This window comes from Hevea brasiliensis, chromosome 9 (genome assembly GCF_030052815.1).
Source record: "Hevea brasiliensis isolate MT/VB/25A 57/8 chromosome 9, ASM3005281v1, whole genome shotgun sequence".
Lineage (NCBI taxonomy): Eukaryota > Viridiplantae > Streptophyta > Magnoliopsida > Malpighiales > Euphorbiaceae > Hevea > Hevea brasiliensis.
Window position 1 is genome coordinate 30,272,510 of NC_079501.1, and position 22,349 is coordinate 30,294,858.

At 37.1% G+C, this 22,349-nt stretch overlaps 1 protein-coding gene and 1 pseudogene across 1 annotated transcript; both read right to left on the reverse strand.

The window, feature by feature from the left end:
• Positions 1-249: 249 nt before the first annotated feature.
• On the reverse strand, positions 250-1,235 carry LOC131182871 (kiwellin-1-like; annotated as a pseudogene).
• Positions 1,236-1,660: 425 nt separating this feature from the next.
• Positions 1,661-21,923, reverse strand: LOC131183246 (kiwellin-1-like). The gene is made up of 2 exons (XM_058153669.1): positions 21,598-21,923; positions 1,661-1,913 (listed from the first exon to the last, which is right to left on the reverse strand). The coding sequence occupies exons 1-2, from the start codon at positions 21,921-21,923 to the stop codon at positions 1,661-1,663; spliced, it is 579 nt and encodes a 192-aa protein (XP_058009652.1).
• Positions 21,924-22,349: the final 426 nt, after the last annotated feature.

Consider the following 22,349-nt stretch of genomic DNA (forward strand, 5'->3'; position numbering starts at 1 on the left):
ATCTAATATATAAGATATATAGTGAGACCCCCTTTATATTTTGAGTCTATAATAAATTTGATTTAGGTAAGAATTTTTCTTATTCTAAACAGACACCAATTTTAAAACGCAAGTTGAGATTTAATTTAGAAGGCAGATATTACCTGGCCATTTTCATTGCACTTTCAAACTTTGATGCGTTCCTATTACAAGTAAGTTGAAATCAAGCATCAAATCGCGTGATATTCATCCATCACTTTCTTTAGTACCTCACGCCTTCCAAACTGCTTTCGGAACGTTAACGATATTATGAGCACGGTGGCTGGAAACTATGTTCATTATCACGTCCCATGGTAAAGTCACATATTCATCCACCACCAAAGCCTTGACACTCATTCCATTCCCATGAATGTTAATGTAATAATAGTGGCACCTCTTCTTGTTATAGAACCATATTGTCGACAAGGCTTCCACAGGCGTGTCATCATCACGGTCCTTGCCACAACAATATGATGGTGAGATGTCATCTCCACCCTCTTCAAAGCTATTGATGGTTAAAATCGCCTTTTTATATATGTTCGGACACGGGCGTGAACACTTATGGGCAGTGTAATACTTGCCTTCCTCTTCAGCAATCAGCATCATTATCTTGGTTAGAGTCACCCTTTGGAGTTTTCTTTCCCTTCACCTTCCTCAACCCTTACAGTAGTTGCAGCAACAAGAAGAAAGAAGAATAGGATATAAGTAAAGCCGATGAGAATTTGCTTCTTTTTTCGGAGTATTGATGTTGCTTGATGTTAATTGTTGGTGTTGATAGGATGTTTAAATTGTGGGTACATGTATAGAAAGATGGGCATAAAAGGACGTAAATTTTGAACTGAAAAGTGAAAAAATTACAACAAGACTGCTGGATTTATAGTTTTTTGTGCAAATGGTTTCTTATGATGTCATCATAATCAACGATTAAAATCCATTTATTTTACATGCAACCGTTGTATGGAATAATTATAAACTTGGGATACAAAGATGTGGGTTTCACCTATTTTATCATGAAAGTGATTGCTTTTATTTTTATTATCAGTAAATTTAATCGCACCACAATACAAAAAATAAATACATAACGACAATACAGGGAATATGTGACAGCAATTGCAAATTAATGAGCCAGCAGCCAAAGCTCCTACATGTTCCGCAGAATTTTCTATCAGCGAAGATTCACCTGAATGAAGAGTGAAGACCAACTTGGCTGGGTCCATTACTAGGAAGATTCACCTAATGATGGAGCTAGCCCCATGGAATAATATATATATTGGGAAAAAGGAATTTTCTTGGGGATATGCTGCAGTCTAGCTATTCGCAGGACGATAACATGGTTTATCAGCAGTTGAATGAAGATAATATGGTGCAAGGCAAGCTTGGTGATAAGAGACAGATACTGATCTTTAAAATCTAAATTCAGTGGATTTAATTTGGAAGGTAGAATACCATTATTTTTCAATGTGATTGAAGCATTGCACTTAGATTCAACGCATGAACAGTCTTATTGACACTATCATCCCTCCAACTGGGTAGTGTAAAAAGTATGAAATCGATACTGCCTTGCTTTAAGCAATCTTATTGAGGCAGTCTTAAACAAAAACATTCTGTTAAGAAGCAGAAGGAAAAACCACAGCAATGGAAATCAAGCATGAGACCAGGTCACCTCCATAAATCCCCATCTGTCATCACTTTCTTTAACACCTAAAGCTTTCCAAACTGCCTTAGAGGCATCAACGATATTATTTGAGCATGGTGGCTGGTAGCCATGATCGCTATCACATCCCATAGATGAGTCACACTCATCCACTACCATAGCCTTCACACTCCTTCCATTTCCACGAACGGTGATGTAATTGTGACACCTCTTCTTGTTATTGAACCACCCCGTTGACAATTGTTGTCCCAAAAATAGTCCAAGAGGGGGGTGAATTGGACTTTAACAATTTTTCGGCCCTTGCTTGTAGCCTAATGAAAAATTGTGGCTTTGTTCAACTAAGTGCTACTCTATATATACTGAAAATAATATGTGCTTCAAAAATGTGTTCCTAAGTAGCAATTCAACCATCAATCAATGTATATGGCAATATCTAACAAAGCATGTATCATACAATATACAATTTGTTTCTCAAGTCACTCAATATGTACTCAAATTCATCAATTCAATCTTATTCAAACAACATTCAATATCATATATATGGCAAGTAAAATTTAAATTGCACAAAATTAAGGAGGTAAAGGTTAGAGAGATCAAACACAACGATTTTTATAGTGGTTCGGCTTAACTAGCCTACATCCACTCTCTCAAAGAACCCTCTTTGAGTCTTCTCTCCACTATTTGCTCTTTTGAAGGCAAGAGACCAAAAGCCCTTTACAACTTTTCAACACCAAGCTTTTACAAGGTAGCTTGAAACCTTCACAAGTGCTATCACAAGCACTTTCTCTCTCAAGCTTCAATAGGTGCTTGTACAACCTCTCTTAAATGCAATTCAATATTGTAACACTCACTCTTACTCAATACAAATCAAACTATAAAGAAGAGATGAGTTGATTTGCCAATGGAAGTTCAAAATCTTTAAAGCTCTTGAATGAAAGCAATAAATGAAAAATCAATGTTGGAGTTCAAATGTAGGCTTTCATCAAGTGTAAATGAAGTAAAGAATGTGTATTTATAGTCCCAAATTATTTTAGACCGTTTGAAACCCTTTTGGAACGTTACACACACTGTCCAAGACAAAATAGCCGTTATTTTGTCCTTTTATGCGAAGTTGAGCAGCTCTAATAAATTAGCAAACTAATGAAATTTTAGGAGCAGTCAGTAAACTGGTAGTAAACTAACTTTTTTAGCAAACTCATTAGCAAACTAAAAAATTTAGCAAACCAGTTAGCAAACTAAGTCAACAACTGCATATCTCAACTTGCAATGTCAAATGATTTAGACCTTAAAAATATTTCAATGGTAGTACCCAAAGTCATGATGAGAAAAAGTAATCAGAAAATAAAATTTTATTTTTGAGCTCCATATGACTAAATTCTCATCCATTCTTTTCACAAAAGACCTAAGACTCAATCTCCAATACTATGCCTTTCATACCTTTTCTTTGAGTCTTGGCTTACATAGTCTTGTTCTTTTCTCATTTTGAATTTGTCTTGAAATGCCTTTGAGTATCCTTTCTCCTTAGATGCAACTTCAAAGATACTTTAGGAATAAAATAAAGAATCTACACATCACTTTAAAGTTGGATTAGATAGATTCTCTTTGAGTTTTGTTATCATCAAAATCAATGCTCATTTTGAGCTACACGGGGTCAACAATCTCCCCCTTTTTGATGATGACAAAACTCAACTGAATCAACAATCAAAGATAAAAGTGTGTGAAAGTTTATGTGAGTATGTAAATTCAAGTATAGTATACCGAAAATGCTCCCCCTAAATATATGCACATAATTTCCAAGAAATCTATTATAAGCTCCCCCTGAATTTATGCTATAAAGCATATTCACAATTCGCAAGTATAAACACCAGTATAAACACATATCCATCAACACAAGTATCAACACATATTCACATATCATCACACTTCACAAGTATATCAACACATTTCCATATTTCCATGTTCATCAACACAAGTATGAACACATATTCACATGAACACATATTCACATATCCATATCCATTCTCCCCCTTTTTGTCATCAATCAAAAAGGAAACAGGAGAAAATAATCCAAAAAGAATCATGTTAGCCCAAAGTAAATGCAGTAAGGTAGACAGTAGCAAACTAAAAACCAATAGTAGCAAACAGACTAGGAAACTAAATATGCAGATAATAAACTAAAAATCCAGATGAGATGCTATTTAAGTCTGTTACTCCTGCGAGTGGATTTTGAAGGCACCATTTTCTTCCTAGGGAGTTTAATAACAAGGGGCTGAGGTGCTTGTTCAGCCACTTGATCATTTTTCTCAGGCTCATCTTCTTCAGAATGTGGTTCAAGAGCAGCAGCGAGGGTCTGGTATGGATTTGACACGGTGGACTTGTACCTTTTCTTACCTTTCTTTGCTGCAGGGGCAGCAGTTGCAGATAGCTGAGTTTGAGCACTAGCTTGGTGATCTTTTAAAGAAGTTTCCTGGTGCTGAGTAGGAATGGCAGCAGTCTCAACTAGTGGTGCAGGTGGAGGTTCAACTACTTGTTCAGATTCTAGAACCTTTTCACCTTCCTTTGGTAACTCATTTTCAGCTTCTACAACCGTTTTACCATTAAGTTCAGTAGGTACATCAGCTGTAGGACCAATCTTAGGTTCAAGGACCTGGTCACTAGCATGCTCAACATGGGCATCCACTGCAGGTTCATGTTCAGATTCAGCTACTTGGCCACTTTCATATGCCATAGCAGCAGGAGACTCTTCAACTTTGTTGCTTTCTCCCTTATCAGCCGAAACTTGAGTAGCAGCCTCAACTTTAGTTGGAACTCCAATTTCCTTGGCCTGCTGAAGATCCATAATCAGCTTCTTTAACTCCTCATTTTGAGTGAGCAGGTGACTCACTTTATAGTCAACCACATCCACAAATTTTCTGAGAATGTCAAGGGACTGATTTGTTGAACTAAAATGTTCATTAACAGTAGCTTTTGTCCCTTGAATTTCACTCAAAACTGCACTAGCTGATTCAGAATCAACCTTAGCAGAGGAGGAACTACCCTTTTCAAATCGTGTCTTTCTCCCATCAATGTCTGAATGTATTTCTCTAAGCACTATCAAGTCAGCCCGAGAGTTTTCCTTAGAAACATTCACATGTAGCTCTTTAAACACAGCAGACAGAAGGTGTGCATACGGCAGTTTTCCAATCCCATAAGCTTTGCACATGTTTTTGAAAATTAAATAAGCAAGATTCAATCTAACTTTGTGCACAATATGCCACATAATACACATGTCCAAGTGACTCAAATACCCATAACTGCCAGATTTAGGACAGAAAATATAGTTCACCATACTGTGAATGATTTTGATATGTTGAAGTGCCTTTGTGCTAGTGGACTTCTCATTTTTGGCAGTGTTAGCAGGGAACACCTCATTTTCAAACTCAACCAGATTGAATCCTGCCACCCTAGCAACATCCTTATGTGTGGAAATTCTATTTCCATCATTGGGCAATTTCAAAGCCGTGGCTATCAGTTCAATAGAAACACTATATGTGTTGGTATTCAAAATCACTTCAAATCGATCCTCATCATCAACAGTTCTCATGGTTCTATAAAACTCTTGAACAAGCCTATGGTAGTACTCATTTTCACATTCACACACATCCAACCATCCTTGAAACTCAAAAAGCTCTTTAAATTGAAAGTTTACCTGATTAAAGTTCTCCCATTTGATGAATTTGCAATCCAACAATGCTTTATCCACTGAACCCGAAAATTTTTCGGTACGCATTTTTCGTTTGGTATCCATCCCTTGCTTCTGTCCTGCCTTTTTCTTTTCTGGCATCGATTTAGAGGATTCGACACCCTTGGACGAGTTTGAAGACTCACTAGCTTATTTCGATTTCGGCAAGTTTTGCTCTCCTTTCATTTTCTTTCGCAATGCCGCGACAGGAACATCGTCAGAGGCTGAAGAGGAAGATGAAGCAGCTGCAGCAACAGGGGATTTTCGTTTGGTGCGAGCCATTAAGACAGAAATGAAATCGGGTAATGGTGTTTCGGTGAGTGAAGAGAGGAAGAGGAAAGGAAACTTGAGATTTTTGGTGAGTTAGGGTATGTTTCGCTAGAAAGAGAGATTGGGTGTGTTTTGGGAGATGACGACAATCGATACAGAGGAGAGAGAGAAAGCGTGGGGGTTTCGTGTGGCAGAGGGTTTAAGTCCTCTTGAGTCCCGCGCTTTTCAGTGTCACTGTACTTTCAACTGAACCAGTTTTCTTACTTTTTATTTTATTTTATTCTATATTTCAAACAAGTTTATCTGTCCCTATATGCACACATAAACATTTTTACATGTCTGACACAGCACTGAGAATGTGATATCAAATGTGAAAAGATAAATGCATTGCTGGACATGCAGAAAAATTTCAAGAACAATCACCTTTCGGTTTGAAATTTGAACAGTACAAGATATAGCAAACTAATTTTAGTCACTCAATATTAGCATACAACTTAGTAAACTAATTTCATGAGAACACAAACAAGTTAGCTAATATTCTTTAAAGATTTCTTAGCAACCCTATATTACAGCAGATCACTCACATATTTAACAAAATGTAAATCATGAAATTATTATGAATAAAATTTCAAACAACTAGTTCACACATACCAATTTCCCTTCTAATTCTGCAAAATGTTTCTTCATTAAGAGGTTTTGTAAAAATGTTAGCAAGTTGATTTTCAGAGGCAACAAACTCAATTTTGATATTTCCATTTTGAACATGATCTCTAATAAAATGATGTCTGATCTCAATGTGTTTAGTTCTTGAATGTTGGACTGGATTTTTGACCAAGTTTATGTGTCACGACCCAACCTATGGGCCGGACCGGCACTAGGACCTGGGCCAGCCTAAAGCCCCCGAGGCCCGTAGTAAGCCTAACTGTTCATTAACCCAACTCTAAGGCCCATTTGGGCCCAGTATCAAGAAAACAAACGGACAGAGTCCGGCCATAAAATGGACTTTCCAACGGGGAGTTTTCGACTCACCCGACCTGTAAACACAATAAATACTCAATTGGGGAGCTCAGCTCACCCTCCACATACTCATATCCTCATAATAATAAATGGGAGCTCAGCTCCCTCATCCAATCCATCAAACATGCATATCATTATACGTTTACATGTCCAACATTATGTTAATATTACAGACCATAATCAATAAATACTTATAACACTTGCTGATATTCTTGGAGTAAATAAAATTACACAAATATTGATAAACAACTGCGAAGTAGAAAAGCGAGTTAACCTAATAAAATATCCTCCTGTGGCTGTAAAATTTTTGAACAGAGTGAGCGTTCGACTCGCAGAGTAAAATATCAATTTTAACCATAATCTCTATAACTATCTAGAACTAATGCACTCGTAGAGTGAAATGCAACATCAACATCATTTTCACATCATAACATCAAAAGGTAATTTGGAGCACTCACGCACTCGTAGCATCAATCATAACATATGGGAGCCGATCCCCTATACGACTCTCTTAAATCCAACTCAGTGCCAAGAACTCAAATCGGACTTCCACTTAATAACCAAATCGAGGGTCCCAGTGAAGAACTCAAGCCGTGACTACCCTCGAAGGATCGGGTCCCAATAAGAACTCAAGCCGTGACTACCCGTCCTATCCATAGTCCACACCACATCACACGCACGCCAACGCACGCATACTGCTCCAAATTACCACAACAACATCATGGCACTTTAACAGTTATCAATGCATCATAAATCGTGCCTAGAGTTTAACTACATAAATATATGCATATAAGTGATGCATGGGCATGCTGAACATATAATAATATCGAAATTACAATTAAAATTAATATTTTACTCACAGACTTGACGGCAATCACTGTGGCGGCTAGGCGAAGGAAGAAGGCTGTCCCGGCTCACCTGATAATTATATTACAATTATTTAATACAAATGACTCAATACAAATCAAGAAAAGACCCAATACGTCCTAAGTCGTGCCGAAAATCCGGCAGAGTCTCCCTTATACCTAGGACCTACCCAACCTGCAAAAGGGTTCAAAACACACTTCTATATCCACAATCCATATATCCACAACTCAATCACATCACACAGCCCTCCCGCCCATCAAATCAATCATTCATCACAATATGTAAAATTTCAATTTAGTCCTTATAATTGATCATTTTTGCAAAAACTGCTCAAATAAGCTCTAAAAATTATAAAAATCTGCCCCGCGGTCCTTAGAAATATTACTAAGCTATTGCAAAAAGAATCATAATTTTCTAAGCTACCACGAATATTTTATGGATTTTTAATCCTATTTAAGCACTAAATCTTTACGAAAACGCAAGGTTCGGTTTACCTTTGCCGATTCCGACTTCGAACGCGCTCGATGCTGACAATGGTGGGGTAGCCAAAACCTCGATCCATTCGAGACTTTTCCTAGAGTCTGTTCGCCGAAATTCACGCATCCGGACAACCGAATTTCCGCAATTGAGGATACCTACACGAAGCCCAATAATAATATATAAAAAATCAGGGGTGTTACATTCTTCCCCCCTTACAGAAAATTCGTCCTCGAATTTTACACAAGGCAGAATAAAGCACATGATTATACATTGAACAGATAAGGGTACTTGCTACGCATGTCCCATTCTAACTCCCAGATGCATTCTTCCACTGACTGACTCCTCCACAAAACCTTAACCATAGGGATCTGTTTTGATCTCAGCTGTCTCACTTGGTAGTCCACTATGGCTCCTCAAATGTCAAGTTCTCTTTTAGCTCTATCACATCCGGCTGCAGTACATGAGAAGGATCGGGAATGTATTTCCTGAGCATGGAGATGTGAAACACGGGATGAACGTGAGAGAGGTTGGGTGGTAGCTCCAACCGGTAGGCAACTGCTCCAACTCTATTAGTAACCTCAAAAGGTCCAATATACTGAGGTGCCAACTTGCCCTTCTTTCCAAATCTCATGACTCCCTTCATTGGAGAAACCTTTAGGAATACATAGTCGCCCACTGCAAACTCCACATCCCTTCGTCTGGGGTCTGCATAACTCTTCTCGCCATCGAAAGTCAAGCTGCTTCCTGATTAAAGGAACTATCTCTGAAGTGTACTGCACTAGGTTTACATCATGCACCTTCGCTTCCCCCATTTCTGTCCAACACAGAGGAGACCTACACTTTCTTCCATATATTGCCTCATAGGGTGCCATTCCTATGCTGGAGTGATAACTGTTGTTATAGGCAAACTCCACCAAAGCTAGCTGATCATCCCATTGACCTCCAAAATCCAAAACACTCATGCGAAGCATGTCTTCCAGTGTTTGGATTGTCTTTTCGGACTGTCCGTCTGTCTGAGGGTGGAAAGCCGTACTAAAGTTCAACTGTGCCAAGTGCCTCCTGCAACTTTCTCCAAAACCGAGAAGTGAACTGGGGCCCTCTGTCAGATATTATGGAAGCCGGAACTCCATGCAATATGACTATTTCTTGAATGTAGAGCCGGGCATACTGTGCCACAGAGTATGTAGTCTTTACAGGTAAGAAGTGAGCTGATTTGGTCAAGCTGTCTACAATTACCCATATCGAATCATATCCTCACGTGGTACGAGGCAACCTACCACAAAATCCATAGTGATCATTTCCCACTTCCATTCTGGGATAGGGAGCTCTTGCAGCTTCCCTGACGGTCTCTAGTGTTCAAACTTCACCTTCTGACAAGTCAAGCACTTGGACACAAAGTCTGCTATGTCTTTCTTCATGCCATTCCACCAATAGCTATCTTTCACATCATGGTACATCTTGGTGGAACTCAGGTGGACATTGTCCAAAGGTGTAGTGTGCCTCTCGCATGATTTCATTCCTGAGGTTGTCCACATTGGACACACATATCCTAGAACCTTGCACTAGGGCGCCATCATTGGCAAATCCGAACTCACCACCTTCACCTTGTTGTACTCTTTCTATAATCTTCATCAATTGTTGGTCTCTGTGCTGGGAAACTCTAACTCTGTCCCTCAAGTCTGGCCTCACTGAAAAGTGAGCCAACAATACCCTCATCTGAAAGATCTAGGATTAAACCTTGATCCATCAACTCATGTACCTCCCGAATCAACGATCTCTTCTCTCACAAATGTGCGCCAAACTGCCAGAAGATTTTCTGCTTAAAGCATCTGCTACTACATTGGCCTTCCCAGGGTGGTACTGGATGGGGCAATCATAGTCTTCCAGAAGCTCCATCCATCTCCTCTGTCTCAAGTTTAAATCCCTCTGTTGGAAGATGTACTTCAAACTCTTATGGTCGGTGTATATCTCGCACACTTCACCATACAGGTAGTGTCTCCAGATTTTTAGTGCAATGACTACAGCCGCCATTTCCAAATCATGGGTGGGATAGTTCTGCTCATGCCTCTTCAGCTGCCTTGAAGCATAAGCCACTACTTTTCCATTCCGCATCAAAACACACCCTAGGCCAACTCTGGAAGCGTCACAGTACACGGTGTATCCTTCACCGCTCATAGGTAGTGTTAACACAGGGGCAGTGGTTAGACACTCCTTATCCTCATCATTATAACTGACTCTATCGAGCTCTCTTCCTGTCCTTTGCATCTTATCCACTTCCCTTTTCCTATTTTTGGTATTGTTGATATCATTTCAACCTGCTGTACTTATTCCTTAATTTTAGTCTTATCTCATCCTTACACCTTTTCCTTCAAAGATGTCTATCCCATCATCAACTTTAACTTTCTTTTTATTTCTTAGTCTTATCTTGAATACTAGTTTCATTACTTCAAGAATTCTAACCCTATGATTTACTCCTACCAAAGACATTCTTCACCTTATGTAACACTTATAATTACTCATAGAAATTTTTTTTTCTTGTATCCCCTTTTTCCAACTTAACTATCAGAACATTATCATTCCCTATCAGCCTTAGTAGGAAATTGCTTATCCTGGATGAATATGAGCCCCATAAACTATAAGTTCCATCTGAACTAACACGGCTTTAGGAAATATGTGTCATGCCTTAATTCCAAATAAGATACTTCACGTGTTCATTCTCCTTAATATAATCATATCTACTACCTACAGCTCTCCAAACTTCAACCTTAAATTACCCATCAAAGAACAATTTCACTATTGAATCTCAACCATAAATAGTACTTCCTCCACTCATAGTTTAAAACAATTGCAAGCCTTAGTAGCTAACTCAATTTAACTCCTGTCATTACTCTGTTCATCCTTTCATACTTAATACTAGGTATGCACTTACTGTCATTCTCATATCAGGAAATTATGTATGAATTTGTGCCTACTAAACTCTCAATAACTAGGTCTCCTTGACTCATTGCTCCTTATATAACCTTCTAGAACCAAAAGCACAAGCTAAACTTGAAAAGAAAGAAAATATCCTCTTATATTCAACTACACTTGATTGTCATATTATAACGTTTCACCTAAGTTTCTTGGTCTTTCTCTCCAAATTTCATCATCTCCTAGCACAATTATGCTCTACCTATAAGGTATCATCTGCATGAACCCTTTACTGCACCATTTTCCTTCTTGACATAATATTTTATAATTTATTAACTTTACTTATACTCGACCTATGATTCATATCTATCATCGCTTTTATTGTGCCCTTAACTTTTGTTGATTCTGAAAGATTTCTCTCACTACTAAATTCTTCCAACACTAATTCCACCCTTATCTAGGGTCATTAATTTGATCCTTGAACTTTCTAGTGATTTATAACCATCCAGACTTGTCACTTTTCGTTCTACCCCTACTATTGTCCTGTCGTTATTGCTTCACTACAAAGTGATTCTGTTGATCACACTAAAAATGTTTGCCTGACATTCATAACGAACCTCTAACTACCTTCTCACTATCTCAAAAGTCTAACCTAAAACCTATGTGTCATTATCTATCATTCTTTTCCTCTCATCATACCTATTTGATCCCTTAGACGACTTTTATTCAACTTATCGCTTACTAACTTCTCTTTCTCTACCTATTTAGGTAGTCCGCAATACCATCGCACACCTTCTAACATTTACTCATTATTATTGTATTCCATACCTCCATCACTTTTCTCACTAATGTGGTCCCATTTTGGGTTTTCCATCCTTGTCATTCTCCTTGCCAAGAATAACACTTAGCCTATCTTATATCTTAACTTTGTTCCTTTTATTATGCGCTCTTTAGGTTGTCCTTTCATTTATTTCCTTTGTCTTACCCAAAATAGAACTTAACTATTCTATCCCTGGTTCCATTCTTCTTCCTAACATGACAGCTGTACCTGCAAACTATATCTTTCAGAGTCTCTACCACGTTATCACATGTCTATGCTACTCAGATTTGGTCCTTTGACCACTCTAGCTAGTACTTCCACTAGCATTTAGATTATATTGCATCTGCAATCAATTGTCCAAACTTTCATTCTGCACTTTCTCTATCCATTGGCCTTCTATAATTTATCTTTGCTACTTTATTACTCTTAACACTATTATAATTAGATTATACTATTGTTTTGAACGATATGAAGTTAGAAAGGAACTCAGGAAATTACAGTCATACTTTTATTGTATGATTTATATTCTTAGCTTACATAATACCCTTACTACCTCGAGAACTAATTCTGCAATAATTTTATTTATTTGTTATTATTATTATTATTATTATTATTATTATTATTATTATTATTATTATTATTAATTTCCATGTTTACTCAACTAGCCAAAACTTAAGATTTCGGGTACCCAAACCCGTCATCCAATTCAAAGGATTTACATCCATCATGATCTGATTATATATGATTCCTATAATGGAACTTGTATCATCCGCAGGATACCCCACCAACTACTCTCTACCACACTCTACATCCCATCCGGGCGGTACTATTTGGTTAGTCACCATTATTAGTAATAACTTTCGATCCATTCTGAAAAGATAGGACTATATCCTAACTTGCTGCAACAAAGGTACTACATCTACCACCTTGCCAGAACCATGTCAAGTTAATGACTCTTTTATCATATCATAGCTCTATAAATCATCAATTCATAGTTTCGACCTTCTCTAGGTAGTAGAGTTGTACTTTATTCCATACTGATACACACAAGGTATACTATTCTCACTCTATAAGTGTCACATTTACTTTGCAACTAGTCCGAAACCTCTGGTCTGATGGCAACTCTTGATGTAACTCTAGCTCATGCTGGGGTAACTGAGTCACTGACTCTAGTTATCACCCAACTGTGACCTTTCAATATTCTAACTCTAGACTCTTAGCCAGGAGTTCCCAACTCCTCTGCAAATATAGAACTCGCTCGCATAATCGTACCAAAACAGAAGCCATCTCAAACACCCTCATTATGGAGCACCACGGGATGCACGCAGCTCTACACAATAATCTCATGTGCATCAGACTGCAGCTTACAGAGCAGACATCGAGAACATTGTATAGTTACTACGATACGTCCTGACAGACTAGGTCTCCTAATTTCTTATCTCTCACGAATCTTCTATTATCACAAACTTATTCTGACTGGGTCATCTACTGATGACTGCCAGTAGTGGTATCCTCATCCTTATCTAGGGCAACTGTACTTTTAAGACTCACTTTTATGTACTCGTGTCTTACACGAAATGGGCACACCATTTAAACCCATACTGACAAAAATATAACATTTCTTGGAGTACGTATCCTCATGATAGATCTCACATGTCTACTAACTCTATTTCACATTTCTGTGTACTCCACGAAAATCAAGACACTAACTGAGGTAATCTTATATTTCCCGAGGTATAACGTAGAATCTAGAAACAAAGAATTACAGGAAAAGACGAAATAGAATCCTATACTCCGCATGTGACTCCTAGTAGACTCTTCCCAACACTTAGATAATTTTTCCCTATGAATCTGGAGCCTAAGCTCTGATACCACATTTGTCACGACCCAACCTATGGGCCGGACCGGCACTAGGACCTGGGCCAGCCTAAAGCCCCCGAGGCCCGTAGTAAGCCTAACTGTTCATTAACCCAACTCTAAGGCCCATTTGGGCCCAGTATCAAGAAAACAAACGGACAGAGTCCGGCCATAAAATGGACTTTCCAACGGGGAGTTTTCGACTCACCCGACCTGTAAACACAATAAATACTCAATTGGGGAGCTCAGCTCACCCTCCACATACTCATATCCTCATAATAATAAATGGGAGCTCAGCTCCCTCATCCAATCCATCAAACATGCATATCATTATACGTTTACAGGTCCAACATGATAATAATATTACAGACCATAATCAATAAATACTTCTAACACATGCGAAAATTCTAGGAGTAAATAAAATTACACAAATATTGATAAACAACCTGCGAAGTAGAAAAGCAGGTTAACCCAGAATAAAATATCCTCCTGTGGCCTGTAAAAATTTTTGAACAGGAGTGAGCGTTCGACTCAGAGAGTAAAATATCAATTTTAACCATAATCTCTATAACTATCTAGAACTAATGCACCCTGTAGAGTGAAATGCAACATCAACATCATTTTCACATCATAACATCAAAAAGGTAATTTGGAGCACTCACGCACTCGTAGCATCAATCATAACATATGGGAGCCGATCCTATACACTCTCTTAAATCCAACCCGTGCCAAGAACTCATCTCGGACTTCCACTTAATAACCAAATCGAGGGTCCCAGCGAAGAACTCAAGCCGTGACTACCCCTCGAAGGATCGGGTCCCAGCGAAGAACTCAAGCCGTGACTACCCGTCCTATCCATAGTCCACACCACATCACACGCACGCCAACGCACGCACACTGCTCCAAATTACCACAACAACATCATGGCACTTTAACAGTTATCAATGCATCATAAATCGTGCCTAGAGTTTAACTACATAAATATATGCATATAAGTGATGCATGGGCATGCTGAACATATAATAATATCGAAATTACAATTAAAATTAATATTTTACTCACAGACTTGACGGCAATCACTGTGGCGGCTAGGCGAAGGAAGAAGGCTGTCCCGGCTCACCTGATAATTATATTACAATTATTTAATACAAATGACTCAATACAAATCAAGAAAAGACCCAATACGTCCTAAGTCGTGCCGAAAATCCGGCAGAGTCTCCCTTATACCTAGGACTTACCCAACCTGCAAAAGGGCTCAAAACACACTTCTATATCCACAATCCATATATCCACAACTCAATCACATCACACAGCCCCTCCTGGGCCCATCAAATCAATCATTCATCACAATATGTAAAATTTCAATTTAGTCCTTATAATTGATCATTTTGCAAAACCGCTCAAATAAGCTCTAAAAATTATAAAACTCGCTCGCGGTCCTTAGAAATATTACTAAGCTATTGCAAAAAGAATCGTAATTTTCTAAGCTACCACGAATATTTTATGGATTTTTAATCCTATTTAAGCACTAAAAAATTACGAAAAAGCAAGGTTCGGGTTTACCTTTGCCGATTCCGACTTCGGGAACGCGCTCGGGATGCCTGACAATGGTGGGGTAGCCAAAACCTCGATCCAATTCGGAGACTTTTCTGGTAGCTGGTCTGTCTGGCCGGAAATTCACAGATCCGGACAACTGTCGAATTTCCGCGAATTGAGGATACCTACACGAAGCCCAATAATAATATATAAAAAATCAGGGGTGTTACATTATGGCACTTGTGTTGTCACACCTAATTGGGACAAGGTTATATTTTAAGCCAAAATCTTCCAATTGTTGTTTCATCCATAAGATTTGAGCAACACAACTACCAGCAGCTATATATTCTGCCTCAGCTGTAGATAAAGCTACTGAAGTTTGTTTCATCGTACAAGAAACTAGTGCAAGACCAAGAAATTGACAAGTACCAAGTACTTTTTCTATCCAATCTACTTCCAAAGAAAATCAGAGTCACTATAGCCAACAAGATTAAATGATTCACACTTTGGATACCATAAACCAATTGATTGTGAGCCAATGAGATATCTAAAAATCCTTTTAACTGCACTTAGATGAGATTCTTTTGGACATGATTGAAATCTTGCACACAAGCAAACACTAAAGTGTATGTCTGGCCTAGATGCAGTAAGATACAAAAGAGAGCCAATCATACCTCTATAAAGCTTGGTATCTACTTCTTTACCTTTTTCATCACTGTCCATTTTAATTGTTGAACTCATAGGGGTGCCCATGCTCTTCAAATCTTTCATCTTAAATTTCTTTAGCATATCCTTGATATACTTTGATTGAGTTATGAAGATGCCATCATTCATTTGCTTAATTTGAAGTCCAAGGAAGAATGTGAGCTCACCCATCATGCTCATTTCAAATTCATTCTGCATAATCTTAGAAAATTTCTTGCAAAGAGATTCGTTAGTAGCACCAAAAATTATATCATCAACATAAATTTGCACAATGAGCATATCATCATGATGCTTCTTAATAAAAAGTGTTGTATCCACTTTGCCTCTTTGAAAATCATTTTGTAAAAGGAATTTACTAAGCCTTTCATACCATGCTCTAGGAGCTTGCTTTAAACCATATAAAGCTTTAGTAAGTTTATAAACATGATTTGGATGCTCATGATTTTCAAAGCCTGGAGGTTGTGCAACATACACTTCCTCATCAATATAACCATTTAAAAATGCACTCTTGACATCCATTTGATAAAGCATAAAATCCTTGAAACATGCAAAGGCGCACAACATCCTAATAGCCTCAATTCTAGCAATCGGAGCAAAGGTTTCATCAAAATCAATCCCTTCCTCTTGGTTGTAGCCTTGAGCCACTAGTCTAGCTTTGTTTCTAACAACATTGCCTTTTTCATCCATTTTGTTTCTAAAAACCCATTTAGTACCAATAATTGAATGATCTTTTGGTTTAGGCACTAAATTCCAAACTTTATTTCTCTTAAATTGATTTAGTTCTTCTTGCATGGCAAGAATCCAACTTTCATCATTTTGAGCATCTTCAAAACATTTAGGTTCAATTTGTGAAACAAAAGCAACATTACCAAAATATCTTCTCAATTGTGCTCTAGTCATCATCCTTTGAGATGGATCATTAATAATGTCTTCTTGAGGATGATTTCTATGGAATTTCCATTATTTAGGTAAATCTTCATGTTGGGGCTCATTTACTTGTAATTCTTCTAAATTTGGCATTTCTTCATTAATTTGATCTTCATTGGCATCATGGACATCTATTGTAGTTTCTCCTTGAGTTTCCTCATCTTTGTCATCAACTTGTTCCATTTCTTGACTTGATATTAAATTTTCTTTTCTAAAAATCTGCTCATTATTATCATCACAAGCATTTTTCCTTCTAATAGAAGGGTTAGTCTCATCAAACAAAACATGAATAGTTTCCTCAATAACCAAAGTTCTTCTATTAAACACTCTATAGGCTTTACTCTTTGTTGAATACCCAAGAAAGATTCCTTCATCGGATTTAGCATCAAATTTCTTCAAGTTATCCTTCTTGTTATTTAAAATATAGCACTTACAACCAAATGCTTTGAAATATGAGATATTTGATTTCCTTCCTTTCCATAGCTCATAGGGGGTCTTTTTCAAAATTGGTCTAATCAAAACTCTATTCAACACATAGCAAGATGTATTAACAGCTTCAGCCCAAAAGTACTTTGGCAAATTATTTTCACTCAACATAGTTCTAGTCATTTCTTGCAAAGTCCTATTTTTTCTTTCTACTACCCCATTTTGTTGTGGTGTTCTAGGAGTTGAAAAATTATGATTGATTCCATGTTTATCACAATATTTCTCAAACAAATGATTTTCAAATTCAGTTCCATGGTCACTTCTTATAGATGAGATGCAAAAGCCTTTTTCATTTTGAACCATTTTACTAAAAGAGGAAAATTTTTCCAAAGTTTCATCTTTATGAGCAAGGAAAAATGTCCATGTATATCTTGAATAGTCATCAACAATAACTAAAGCATATGACTTTCCACCAAGACTAGTAGGAGTTACGAGTCCAAAGAAATCAAGATGAAGCAATTCTAGTGGCCTAGTGGTAGACACAATATTTTTAGATTTAAAAGATGCTCTAGTATGCTTTCCTAGTGCACATGCTCTACATTGAAATTCATTTTCATAATTAATCTTAGGAAGACCATTAACAAGTTCTTTCTTAGATAATTTTGAGAGTGTATGCATGCTTGCATGACCTAGTCTTCTATGCCACAAATAACTAGAGTTATCAAGAGATACTAGACATGTACATGATTAGTTTCAAAATTATTCATGTCAAGCAAGTAAACATTGTTAGATCTATTGGCAATGAACAATGTATCATTATCTAAGTTATTGATTGTACATAGAGAAGAAGTAAACTTTACCTCAAAACCTTTATCACAAAGTTGACTTACACTTAGCAAGTTGTACTTCAATCCTTCAACAAGCGACACATCTTCAATACAAGGTTTGGTTCCTATTGTGTCATTTCCAATTATTTTTCCTTTTCCTTTATCTCCAAATTTTACGTATCCTCCACCTTTCATTGTGATTTTTGAAAACTTGTCCTTTTCACCAGTCATGTGCTTTGAACAACCACTATCTATGTACCATTTTTCACTTTCCTTTATCCCTTTGAAACAAACCTGAAATTTAATCATTGAACTTTAGGTACCCAAGCAACTTTGGGTCCTTGGGGGTTAGTGACCTTAGGTAAGGTTCCCTTTGGTACCCATACCTTCTTTACCTTAAGATGACCTTTCCTAAGTGCACAAGAACTAATCATATGACCTTTTCTATTGCAATAATAACATGTAACATTTGGCAAGGAGGATGTAGATGCTTTAATGAAATGATTCTTGTACTTGTCATAGTTCATGAAACCATCAAAACCAATTCCATATTTCTCATTTGAAATTCTTTGGTTTCCAAGAAGTACATCTAGAGTTTCTTTTCCTTCTGTAAATTTTGCCTAATCATTTGTCAAAGACTCTACTTTAGCTTCAAGAACTTTATTTTTCTCAATGAGCATTTCACAAGTTTCTTTTGAGGTTTTCAACTCTAAGTCTAGTTCTTTAAACAAAGCAATTTGTCCTTTATAAAATTCATTTTCTTTATGCACATTTGACATGTCAATATTTTGTGATCTCAATTATTCAATCTCTAAATTCATTTTAGTGCATTTTCTCTTGTAATTTCTATACTCATTATATACTCTAGCAAATGCAAGTTCAAGTTCTTCTACATTAGGAGATTCATAAGAATTTACCTCATTGTCACTTTCTTCTTCCTTTTGTGAACTCTCTACTTTCTCTTCAAATGCCATCATACAAAGAAGAGCAGTCTCTTTGTCGCTTGATTCATCATTTGAAGATTCTTCACTGTTGCTCCAAACTACTTTCAGAGCTTTCTTGCTCCTATCTTCTTTTCCTTTCTTCTTTTTGAGCAATGGACATTTGGGCTTGATATGTCCAGGTTTGTGACACTCATAACATACAATTTCTTCTTTTGAATCTCTGAAGTGTTTATCCTTGGGAGTATACTTTTTCAAGAATTTCTTGTATTTGCTTCCTCCCTTCTTGAAAGCTCTTTTGAATTTTCTTGCAAGCATAGCCATTTCATCATCATCATCACTTGAAGCATTTGAGTTGTCACTTGAGTCAACTTTGAATGCAACTCCTTTCTTCTTTTCTTCATCCTTATTTGACTTGAGAGCAATGCTTTTCTTCTTCTTTTGCTCATTTTCAACTTCATCTTTCTTGTATACCATCTCATGTGCAATGAGAGAGCCAATGAGTTCATCATAGGTGAAAGTTTTAAAATCCTTGGTATCTTGGATAACTGTAGTTTTTGCTTCCCAAGATTTTGGAAGTGATCTAAGAATGTTCTTCACAAGTTCAGCTTCCTCAAATCTTTTACCAAGCGCTTTGAGAAGATTCACAAGATCAGTAAACCTTGTACTCATATCCGCAATTGATTCTCCTGGCCTCATTTCAAACAGCTCATAATCTCAAATAAGAAGGTTTGCTTTGGACTCTTTAACAACATCAGTTCCTTCATAAGTCACTTCAAGCTTATCCCAAATTTTCTTAGCAGATTGACATCCTGAAACACGATTGTATTCATTAAGGTCAAGTGAGCAATGCAAAATATTAATAGCTTTAGCATTTATAGAAATTTTCTTCCAATCATTGTCATCATATTCATCTTCAAGTTTTGGAACCTTTGTAGTTCCTGGACCATTCTTTTGAGGAACATGTGGACCATTTTTAATAATTCTCCATGCATCAATATCTACAGATTGTATGAAATTTCTCATTCTTACTTTCCAAAATGAATAATTAGTGCCATTAAAGAGTGGTGGTCTAGTGATTGAGTAGCCTTCAACTAATGGTGCGGGTATACCGGCAGAATTACTAGATGAACTAGCCATTGTGGATCACTCTAAGGTTGTAAGACCCTAAGCAAGAGAGACAGGCTCTGATACCAATTTGTTATCCCAAAAATAGTCCAAGAGGGGGGTGAATTGGACTTTAACAATTTTTCGGCCCTTGCTTGTAGCCTAATGAAAAATTGTGGCTTTGTTCAACTAAGTGCTACTCTATATATACTGAAAATAATATGTGCTTCAAAAATGTGTTCCTAAGTAGCAATTCAACCCTTAATCAATGTATATGGCAATATCTAACAAGGCATGTATCATACAATATACAATTTGTTTCTCAAGTCACTCAATATTTACTCAAATTCATCAATTCAATCTTATTCAAACAACATTCAATATCATATATATAGCAAGTAAAATTTAAATTGCACAAAATTAAGGAGGTAAAGGTTAGAGAGATCAAACACAACGATTTTTATAGTGGTTCGGCTTAACTAGCCTACATCCACTCTCTCAAAGAACCCTCTTTGAGTCTTCTCTCCACTATTTGCTCTTTTGAAGGCAAGAGACCAAAAGCCCTTTACAAGTTTTCAACACCAAGCTTTTTCAAGGTAGCTTGAAACCTTCACAAGTGCTATCACAAGCACTTTCTCTCTCAAGCTTCAATAGGTGCTTGTACAACCTCTCTTAAATGCAATTCAACATTGTAACACTCACTCTTACTCAATACAAATCAAACTATAAAGAAGAGATGAGTTGATTTGCCAATGGAAGCTCAAAATCTTTAAAACTCTTGAATGAAAGCAATAAATGAAAAATCAATGTTGGAGTTCAAATGTAGGCTTTCATCAAGTGTAAATGAAGTAAAGAATGTGTATTTATAGTCCCAAATTATTTTAGACCGTTTGAAACCCTTTTGGAACGTTACACACACTGCCCAAGACAAAATAGCCGTTATTTTGTCCTTTTGTGCGAAGTTGAGCAGCTCTGATAAATTAGCAAACTAATGAAATTTTAGGAGCAGTCAGTAAACTGGTTAGTAAACTAACGTTTTTAGCAAACTCATTAGCAAACTAAAAAATTTAGCAAACCAATTAGCAAACTAAGTCAACAGCTGCATATCTCAACTTGCAATGTCAAATGATTTAGACCTTAAAAATATTTCAATGGTAGTACCCAAGGTCATGATGAGAAAAAGTAATCAGAAAATAAAATTTTATTTTTGAGCTCCATATGACTAAATTCTCATCCATTCTTTTCACAAAAGACCTAAGACTCAATCTCCAATACTATGCCTTTCATACCTTTTCTTTGAGTCTTGGCTTACATAGTCTTGTTCTTTTCTCATTTTGAATTTGTCTTGAAATGCCTTTGAGTATCCTTTCTCCTTAGATGCAACTTCAAAGATACTTTAGGAATAAAATAAAGAATCTACACATCACTTTAAAGTTGGGTTAGATAGATTCTCTTTGAGTTTTGTTATCATCAAAATCAATGCTCATTTTGAGCTACACGGGGTCAACAACAATGCCACCACCGGCTCGTCGTCGCTGTGGTACTTACCATCACATGCCGACGGTGCACCGCCCTCTCCACCTTTCTCAAAGCTGTTGATAGTTAAAGTCGCCTTTGTACGCTTGGATACAGGAGGCGAGCACTTGTAGATGGTGTAATACTTGCCTGCCTTACAGCAATCAGAATTATCACCTTGATTGCATTGACCCTTTGGAGGGTTCTTTCCCTTAATCTTGCCACTTGGCTTACACTTTTGCCCATCAACCAATACACTAGCGGTGGCAAGAAGAACAATGAATGCCAGGAGATAAGTAGCAAAGCTAATGGGAGCTTGCTTCATTTTTGAACAATGGGTATTGCTTAGTGTACTGAATATGGGTTAGAGAGGATGAACAAGTTCTAGGGGTATAAATAGAGAACTACGTGTTGAGAAGGCACATAAGGACGTATATCTTGAGCTGAAACTACAAGAAGATTGCCATGTCGTATTGTGGTTAATAAATAATATTTTGTGGCGAAATTAATTATATGGTGGAAAACAAGAATTAGATAGTTATGATAAGTGGGTTATTGCTTTTAAGATACTTTTTTGGCATATATGTTTCCTTTCCTAGAAAGATGCACTCAAGATGATTGGGATCTGAGAAAAATGAAGCTGGAATCAACTTGGAAACAAAAGGGGGCGGCTTTTGCTGTGGCAATGTAAAAATTTCAAGGCCAAATTAATAAATTTGGCGATATACTTCGGATAATTCTAACTTTTATT

Coding starts and splice junctions, on each gene's coding strand:
- LOC131183246 (XM_058153669.1), bottom strand. CDS start 21,923: ATGAAGCAAGCTCCCATTAGCTTTGCTACTTATCTCCTGGCATTCATT. Junction 1,914..21,597: donor GACGACGAGCCGGTGGTGGC/ATTGTTGTTGAC, acceptor TTTGGGACAACA/ATTGTCAACGGGGTGGTTCA.